Here is a 10,072-nt window from a genome sequence, read left to right on the forward strand (position 1 = left end):
CACATTAAGAAAACAACAGAAGGACATTACCAGCTACCTATTGATTCTGCCTTTGTGCCATCTGCCACATCTCGGACAGTAGCCAGCATGTGATCTGCTAGCTAATGCTGAGAGGTGTCTGCATAAGGCAGTGGGGACAGGAAAATCCCTAATTATCAGGGAGTGGAGAGGCAAAGTGGGGGGCAGGGGGAAAACCAGGCAGATGCTTGCAGTCTCTGCTGAGCTCCAGCCAGGGAGCAGAGTGGAGAGGTCAGCTCTGCTGTGGAGCAGAGAGCCCAGTGCAGAGAGCATGTAAGGATGCTAGGGGAGTCTCGTTTAAAATTAAGCCAGCAAGCGGTCTGGAACAGACATTGCATAAACTGGTTTGATGCAAGTCAGTTAAGTTTGATACTACATTTAACCAGATTTATTTTCAAACTGGTTTATGTGGACTGGTCATCTGTTCTGTTACAGATTTAAACCAGTTTCTGATCACTTAAACCGGTTTGTGTGTAATGTTATTCCCTAGCCACTGATATACAGTATGTCACCAGCAATGTAGTGCTGTAGGTTCTCTCCCCTACACAAACCTTAGAACAATTGCTTCACAAGTCCCTAATGGACTACAAAATGCCTCAATATTTAATAATATAGTATTGATTCAGTTGAAAGCTACAGTGCATGGATATACAAATCAATTCAAATATACTCCATTTTCCTCTATTCCAAGCATGTTAAATGCTGGTAGAGATTGGTTTCTAACTTGATGCATAGATTTGACGATAAGGCATAGCTCTAATGCATTACAACAGAGCTGGCAACCTTTTCCCACTGCAGGCCACTACCTACAACCCAGCTCCTGCTGTGGGCTGGATCCCCACACCTCCCCAGCAACCAGCAGATGCTGTGAAGGGAATAGAGAGAAAAAAAGGCAGGCCCCAGAACTCCAGGGATGACTCTTCTGCTGCAGCAGGCACAGCGGACAACAGGATACTGGAAAAGGCACCTCTTCTGCTGTGGCTAGAGGGGGCTGTGTATTCCCTGAGCTGCTGTGGGCCACATCCAGCCCATGGACCATAGACTGCCAACCTGTATATTAGAAAATGTATAAAGCAAAAAATTCTAGCATCTCTTTCATTTTGTCAAGTTGAAGCAGATTCAATCAGACTTCACTCACAGAAATCTTTATGATGACCAAAGTCCATTTTCAAATGTCTATTACCCATTAAATGTCTTCACAGCTTTGATGTAAACTGTGTAACTTATCTTTTATCATTAAGAAAAATATTCTTGCTATTACATCAAAGCAGGAACCAGATATTAAACAACATCTAGAACTGTAGCCCCATCTCCCCTCCCCCTTTCCTCCTCTGCAGCAGGTGAAAACAGGGAATAATCCCTTTTCAATGTATAGACTGTATTTTTCAAAAATAGCTAGCTATGTTCACAATGCTCAGTGTTCACATACCGTTTAAGGAGCCCTGCTATAAAAAAAAGGTGATGTTCCCTCTCTGAACACCAGGCCCCCTCTGAAGTGTCAACTTGAACCCCCAGAAATTGAGGTACCCCAAATCACTCATCACATCTGAAAAATTAGGCAACAAGAGTTTCGGAACAGGCATCAGTGGATAGTTTCAGATGAAAAATAAAACAAGACCGTTGCAATGAAAGGCACAGATGTAAAGGTTATGTCCTAATATCAGTTAGCCATTGATGGAGAATTTGGTCATCCTAGCAATTTTTAGACTCTAAGCTACAGATTTTCTTGCATTTCTCCATTTGGAGCATTCTGTTTTTGTTCTACGAGTAATGCACATAACAATAACAAAAGAATGTTAATCATAAATTTCTTTCTACTGCATCCTCCAGTCTTCCTAAGGTTCCCTCCCATCAGCTTCTACTGTGCAATCATGAGATGCATGCAGGTTCACATTCTGCTCCCACCCAGGTCAATGACAAAACACTCCTGGCTTCAATAGAAGGTTCTTCACCTTATTCCTAAAATGTCGATGCTGACAAAACAGTATGTAATTGCCAATTTACTGTCTTTTAGGCCATACATCTATTCAGTCTCTGCCTTATACACATACTGAAAAGGCACAGAACTGTACTTGTAATTTAAGTAAAACATATTTCTAAATTGTTCTTTGTAAAGTGCAGACTGAGCAAAACCAGATCCTGGCTAGCTAGAGCCACTGTCCAGCTACTGGTCAGGTCCTGCAATGCAGCTAGGCCAGGACCCCATTCACGGCAAGTGGGGCCCCAGCCTTGTTAGGTCATGGGACAATCCCCACAGTGCAGGAGGGAGCGGGCCAGTTACAGGGGTGAATGATTCACCCTACCCCACTCTCTCCTGCACTGTGGGGGTCTCAATGCCTGGATCACCACTGCTGCAGCCCCAGGAAGCTCTCAGGACCCCAGGCAAGGCTTCACTCTCCCCCTACCTGACTTGGGGCAATTTGCCCCACTCCAGAGCACATGTGCAGGGGCCCCAAACTGTGCCGCTGCTAGCTGTCCCCAAGGAACGACATCATCTGGAAATGCCCTCGAGTGCAGGCTCAAGTGCTGTAATTCCCCATGCTGAAGGGTCAGAAGAGAAGATTTACAGGAAAAAAATATTAGGTATTTATAGTAAACTACCATTTCCTGAAGGATAACCATGCTGCCAAGGTCTCTACAACCAGTGTGTTTCTCCAAAACGCTCCGGGGGGGGGGACAGGTCCCGCACCAAAGGTTGGGTAAATAGCAGCCCAGCCCAGCCCCATCCCCTTTGAGCAGCGCCAGGCTCAGGGCTACTCGCAGAGGACAGGGGTGGAGACAAGGACAGGCTTGGTGCTCAACTGGCACAGTTTCAACCCCTGTGAGTGGTACCAGCACAGCGTATGAGTCCAGTTAGATTTTTAAGACTAAAATTGAGCTTCAAAACCCAACGTATACACCATGAAATACAGCATCTGGAATCCTCCTGGAGCTCAATGAAGCTCAATTCCATCAGTCCCATCCTTTGTCACCTTTCTCTAGGCAAGTATCTCTGTTCTTACAGAGGTATGCCCACAACATAAAGGACAGTTGCCACTGAGGTGAGACTTCTTATTTCTGTACTCCATGAAGTGGATCCATAGAGGATTAGATCTTGTGAATGTAGAAGGGATGGTGTGGCCTGAAAAAAGCATGAAATTCCAATGTTTGATATTTACAAAGGAATCACCTAGATTCTCCACTCAGTTCAATCCTGCATACAGTGCACTCTATTATGATGTATAGACCCAGGCCTAAAAAAGGCTAGATGTTAATCCACACTTAATGTAGACAATACCCATTACACACACAGCACTACAGGTGCTCTGGTAATAGCAGCTCCAAAAGTAACTAGCTCCCTTCACTTCCAAGAGTTCTAATCACAGCCCTTTGACAGCTGCTTCCCTTTCAAGACTACTAGGCAGTTAACTAGAGTACCATAGCATTACAAAGCAGACATTGAGGATGAAAGTTGCTATGTACTTAAGCCATGTATACACATAAATTAATAAAAGAAAAAAGCAAATGCTGGGACCAGCACTATGTTATTTAATTCAATGAATTATGAACTTATCCAGTATGCATAAAATTGAAGAACCCTATAAATAAAAAGTACTGTGACACTACTGTAGAAATGGACAACAGATCTTAGATGAACTGCTTTCTGTATGGATGCTGAATGCTAGAGACAAACATTGCACATAAACCGGTTTGTGTACAGAAAGAAACTGGTTAAACCTGTAACAGAACAGACATTCAGTGCACATAAACCAGTTTCAAAATGGCTAAAACCAGTTTGAGATAAACCTGGCTGAATGTAGTATATCAGACTTAACTGATTTGGCTCAAACCAGGTTTATGCAATGTCTGTCCCAGACCCCTTGCTGGTTTCACTTAAACTAGAGTCCCCCAGCATCCCGGCATGCTCTGGACCCGGACACTACTCCAGCCCAGCAGGGCTGGCCCCACCTCTCTGCTCCCCAGCCTGGGCAGGAACAGGCAAGGGCGGGGGTCTGGCCAGAGAGGGGTTTAATTCCGCCCTCCCTGTCCCATCGGCAGGGACCTGAGCCCAGTCTGCCAGGCGCTGCCAGGTGGCCCGAGGCAGCAGGGCAAAGATGGAGGTTATTCTCCCCTCTACCCCCACTGCCTCTGGGGGTCTGCCCATTCTGATCGTCGCCACCGCTGAGCGGCAGAATAAGTCCCCTCCTGTCCCCTCAGTGTGTGTGCAGACAAGGGGTGGGGAGCCAGAGGTGTAGTGCCAGGCTTTGAGGTATGGAGACGTGCAGTAGAGGCTGAGCCCAGGTCACAGCTGTGGCCCACCCTCATCCGTGCAAAGTTCAGGGGGCCACATGCCCTCTCCCCGCGCCCCACACCTTGGCTGCCTAGCACTTCACCTCTGGTGGAGGCATCAGGCTCTGATCGTCTCACAACCCAGCCAGGCCAGGACCCCATTCAGGGCAAATGGGGCCCTGGCCCAGCCAGGTCGCAGGACAATCCCCACAGTGCAGGAGGAAGCGGGCCAGTCACAGGGGTGAATGATTCATCCTTCCCCTACCCTACTCTCTCCTGCACTGTGGGGGTCTCTATCTGCCCTTCCTCCAAGCCCATGGAAATAAAAAAAAAAAGAGAGAGATTAAAAGAAATTTACCTGCCTGCGAGCATGCAGGGTAGCTTAGCGTGCCTGCCCCTCCCCATCCCCCGCTTCAGGACCCTGCAGCCAGGCTGCCCTAAGGCAATGCCTCCTACTGCCTTGTGTTGGGAGGTGCTGAGCCCCATTAGCCTCCCCTTCCACTGCCTATGCTGCCACCCCTCCAAGGGGCCCTGCTGGCTGGCATCTGGCCCCACCAGGTAGGGGCTGGTTGGGGAGCAGGCTTCCCCAGCTAGCTTGGAGGTGCTGGTGGGCCCCGAGCCTGGCAGCAGCCACTGCCATGCCCCCTGCCCTGTGCAGCACCCAGGGCTGCAGTTACACAAGCAGCTGCAGGCTGGCCAAGGCAGGAGGCTGTTATGTCCCAGCTGCTGCTACCATGGCCATGTCACACAGTGCTGCTCTGGGTGGGAGGGCGAGAAGCTTATGCCCTACCCAAGGAGCTCCAGCTCCAGGATGCCTTGGAAGTAGAGTGGCCATCATAGAGGACAGCCTGGTTGTCCTCTATTGATAAGAAACCAGGTGCTTTTATGATATAAAGGCAACGGGTTTCGTATCAGTGGAGGACAGAGTAGCAGAAAACCAGAATGTCCTCTATGGTGGCCACCCTACTTGGAGGGCGGAAGGTGCCCAGGCGGGGGCTGCAGCTGGACTCCATGTGTGGGCACAAGCTGCTGAGCTGAAGCTCCCCTACCCACCACCCCCTCCCGGAGTGGCTCAGGAGCAGCAGGAACAGGAGGGGGAGTAACTGCTGCAGGCAAGGGGAAAGTGGCTTGGCCCAGCATAGCTGTTTTTCTCCCCTCATCTCCAGCAGCTCCTGCCACACTGCGCAGTGCTGCTCAGGGCTGGGGGAGCTTTCTTCAGCCCGGCAGTCTAAACGTGACATTCATTACTACTATTTGGAGCAGTGATATGGATTACCTTTTTGGTTCAAGAACTTTAAACAACTTTAGATGTTCAGTTACACCCAACGGGTGAATTTCTTGCATCCTGCATGTGAATTCTGAAGTCAGTATTTAGGCACAAATACCCATTTTACATGCTCAAGAGCCTGGCTGGCCAGTGCCACACTCCGGCTGCCAGCCAGGCTCTAAGCAGCAGGACTGCTGCTGCTGCCGCCCCAGGAGGACCCCAGGTAAGGCTGCTGGGGCCAGCTCAGCGCTGGCCTCAGCCTCCCCTACCTCACCAGGGTAACCTGCCATGCACACGGTGTGTTGCTGCTTCTTGTCCCCAGGGAAACAAATGTCCATGCTCATGTGGACACGGCCATCTTAACATATGCATCTTAAGGAGCAAATGAGAGTGCTTATCAATTGAGTTAGTTTAACATACCTGAAAATCCCTGCTACATTACATTACAGGCAATCAGGTTTCCAGCCATGGGAGCTGGCTATGCAGCAAGTACCCACTAGCCGCATATCAGGCATTTTCAGTCATATTATATGAACTCAGCTGAGCTGACACAATTGCAAGCATACTCTTCTTGTGCATCACAACAGAGGGTGAAATTTCCCTCTGCACACGGAGCCAACACAAGGTCTGAGAATCTTCTAATTTTCAGTGGGATTTAAGTCATGCAAGCATCTTCTACTGATTGGCTGATACACGGAGGTAATTTCACATCCCAACCCCTCTCCCTGCCTTCTAAATTAACTCAGAAATCTTCCTGATTTTTTTAAAGCATAACAAAAATCAAAAACAAAAAACTATTATACATTAAAAGCTGAAGTTCTTTCAAATATTTCCCTTGGACTGTCTCTCTTCCCATCTCTGTTCCAGAAAAAGTTAGAGTTCTCTAAATGAAAAAAACAAAGAAGGGTCCTAACGTAACTTAGCCCCCCTTGCCGAGCAGGGAGACAAACTGGATAACAACACAGGCTCTAGGCACTGCTCCACAGTGCCAAGCTTCAGTCTATACTACAGTTATTCCTGGAGAGGGTAAAATTCACTCACTCCTCTCACCCCAGGGCCAGATAGGCCACCGAAAGCTTGAGGCACTATTTAGGTGTTGCTGGTACTCTTAAACACGGTGTACAGGACCTTGTCAGACTTGCACTAGTATCTTACTTGATCCTCTGGCATCTCTGGGTCTTTTGCTTTATCTCCCATCTAATCAGTTTCAACCACTTTCTGCCTTAGTGTATAATTTCGTGATATAATGGAAGTTCTGTATTCCAGCAACATTTCTTCCTTAAGCAAGATAAAAAAAATATGTGGACATTTCCATCAAATGCTCTTCAAGGCATTTTGAATCCCATGTAAGGGTCCTTCACAGCACTGATGAAGCAAGGTGTTGCTTACAAAAGTTTATGCATCTCTGATTTAGTTAATCTGTAAGGTGCAAATCTACCCTGCCTTCATTCTTAAAGGGTCACACTGTTTCTTAGATACACAGGCATAATACCTCAGGATGGGAGAGCATCATTGTGGATAGCTCAATGAAGACATCTGTTCAATGTACCAAAAACAGCAAATAAAATGATAGGATATAAGAAATGGTGTGAAAAATACCATAATACTGTCATCAGTAGCACATCCTTACCTGGACTGTTCTGTTTGGATTATTTTATCTCAAAAAAAGAGAGCAGAAATAAATGGAAAAGGGGTTCAGAGACGGGAAGCAAGGAATGGTTAGAGATGTGGAAAGCTTCCATATGGAGAAACTGAAAAAATGGGACTGTTCACCTTGGAAACAAGTACAGAACAATAAACAGTAGAGAGAGGGGAGATCAGGCAGTTGCTCTTTACAAGAATTAAATTTAAAAACAGAAAATTTAAAAAACTGATGAAAAAAAATACTTTATGGCTCAGGCAAAGCTAGCTTATAGAACTTACCACCAGGTTTGTATCAGGATCCTAATAAGCACCGGCCATCTATAGGGTTAATAAAAGTATGCAGCACTGCAACAGCAAATTCTGATAAAGTGTTTTGGAATGTATATAAATCCTAACATTTTGGGACATAAAAAAACCCCGATTGTTGCAGGAAACTCTTCTGGAGAGTACCTTAATCATAAATGTGTACTGCAAGATTTTTGCACCTTCTTCTGAAGTAACTGAAACAGGCCAATTTCAGACAGGATGTGAGACTAAATGAACCATTTCTCTGCTCCAGTAAGGCAATTCCTGCATCCCTACCAATGCCAGCAGCTGTGAAAGGGACCGATGAAAGGGACAGATGTTTCATAAAATCAACTTGCAGTTCCAATGTGATTATCTAAGGGTTTCAGAGCCATACAGAAAACACATAACAATTTTTCTGTGATAGAATATTTTGTGTGTTTCTGAATTTTCTAAAAATGTGATATGGCCAAGGTTTTTTGACAGAAGCAGCAAAAAATCTCACTAGCTCCAACAAGAACCAAATTATTTCTTTTGCTCCAGCTCCATTACACTACCTGGACACACAAGCCTTTAATGGCCCTTTGGTGAAACCATTTTGGACATAGGAAATCCCAGGTGATACAAGATTTATGGAGCTAGCACTGTGGCACTCAGCACAGTGGATATCCCAATGGAAAGAGGGACGTTGGTGGTGAAACAGCACTCCACTTCACTCCATTGGCCCTGCTATTTTGGTACCTTGAGGCATGAAGTATAATCTACGGACTAACTTGCGTCAAAACGGAACAAGCAGAGAAGCGAGCCTCCCCTCCCTATTGCTGTGGAGAGCTAAGGTACTGGCAGAATAGGTCTTAAATGGTTCTTAAAACGTTAGAAATGAATTACTGCTAAGTCCTTCAGCAGTCATTACACTGACTGGGATCACTTCAGCATCCAAAGTTTTTACAAATTATTTCTTCAGAAGAGGAGCAGCTTGGCTCTTTGGCAGAGAAGAAAGCACTAGTAAAGCATAAAGAAGGGACCAAACTCTGTTCTCAGTCACAGCTGCATTAATCCACATTGCATGTGGCAGTCCTAGAGCTGCACCAGCATAACCAAAAGCCAACTAAGCCTAGACACCTCATTCTTTGCTCATTTACACTTGAATGAATCAAGAGTGATCCCACTGAGTTCAGCTGAGTTGCACTGATGTAAACGTGAGGAAAATCAGGCCCAAAGGGGTCTATGTTCGTAACTGTATTCAGTAAAGAGGCTATGGTACATCTGTAAACTTGTTATTGATACAAACCTGCTTAATCTGTCACGCAAACTGAGACTTGAGCAAAGTCTGCGTAAACCTTGTCCTTTGTGTTAGTCTTGATGATTTTTTTTTCCTTTACAAAGATAGAGTTTAGCAGCAAAGCTTCCCAACGGGACAATAGTGTCATTGCTGAATGACATCCCAGAAGAACTCTTTCACTCCTGTGCACCTATCCTGCCAGGCTTTACTTCAAATAACTTGCTTTGGTTGGAGTTTTGGGGTTTTTTTTAAAGTTACCCTCGGCTTTTCTACACAGACTGTCTTCACGGCTTCCCAAAGCAAAAATAAGCAAGCACCAGAGACCTCTACTGGAAGTGCCCTACTCAGCCCAACCCGGCAACCCAGACCCCAGCGTGCAAGCTTCCCAAGCGACCCAGTGCGAGAGGCAAGGATTTCTTAGGGTGACATCTTTGTATTCGCCCAACTCCGTGACTGGGGTAAAAAGCTTTCCAGTGCAAGACATTCTTCCTCAAGTCTCCACATGCAGAAAGCCAGGCCCAGCAAGTTAGCCGGTTACATGGGAGGAGCGGAAAGAAATTCTCAGGTGTAGCAGCCACTGTTAGGCAAAGAGAAGCTGAGTCCTGGGAGATGGAGGCCTATAAAGGTGGGGGGTTCAGTCCCCCCTCCCTGGTGGGGTGTGCTGAAAGTATGCAGGAGTTGGATAAGGGCCTCCCCCCCACCCAGTGCTGGGGCAACAAAAGTGACAGCCCGGAGAAGCGGTGGCCCCCGCGCAGCGTGCGGGCCCGCAGGCTGCACTCACCTGTCAATGCTGATGACACACAGGGTCATGATGGAGGCCGTGCAGCACATGACATCCATGGCGATGAAGACGTTGCAGAAGAGGCGCCCGAAGATCCACTCGCCCCCGATGAGGTCCGTGACGCTGACGAAGGGCATCACGGCCACGGCCACCGACAAGTCGGCCAGCGCCAGCGACACGATCAGGTAGTTGGACGGCTGCCGCAGCTTCTTGACGAAGCAGACGGAGATCACCACCAGGCAGTTGCCCGCGATGGTCAGCAGCGTGAGCAGCGACAGCACGGCCCCGATGACCACCTTCTCGGCCTGGCCGTAGCTGAGGATCTGCTCCCCGCAGCCCGTGTCGTTGCCGCCCCCCCAGCCGGCGGGGCCCGCGGGGCTGGCGCCCACCTCCTGGGCCAGCTTCACCAGGCGGGGGGGCAGCGAGCCCGCGATCATCCTCCCGCCGCTCAGCGCCCGCAGCTGCCCGCACACGGGGCTGCTGTTGCCGGCGAGGACCATGGCGGGGCGCGCCGCCCATGGGGCCC

General features: G+C 47.9%; 1 protein-coding gene across 2 annotated transcripts in view; it reads right to left on the reverse strand.

Annotated features, from left to right (window-relative positions):
• The window catches only part of HTR7 (5-hydroxytryptamine receptor 7), a 70,249-nt gene extending 60,183 nt beyond the window's left edge, over window positions 1-10,066 (reverse strand). For both annotated transcript variants that reach the window (XM_019502590.1, XM_019502591.1), the window contains exon 1: window positions 9,547-10,066. In XM_019502590.1, the coding sequence (XP_019358135.1) occupies window positions 9,547-10,046 (500 nt within the window). In that variant the 5' untranslated portion in view covers window positions 10,047-10,066. The remainder of the gene's footprint in view (window positions 1-9,546) is intronic.
• Between the last annotated feature and the right edge of the window lie 6 nt (window positions 10,067-10,072).

Source organism: Gavialis gangeticus, unplaced genomic scaffold, assembly GCF_001723915.1.
Source record: "Gavialis gangeticus isolate Ggan-Ray unplaced genomic scaffold, GavGan_comp1, whole genome shotgun sequence".
NCBI lineage: Eukaryota > Metazoa > Chordata > Crocodylia > Gavialidae > Gavialis > Gavialis gangeticus.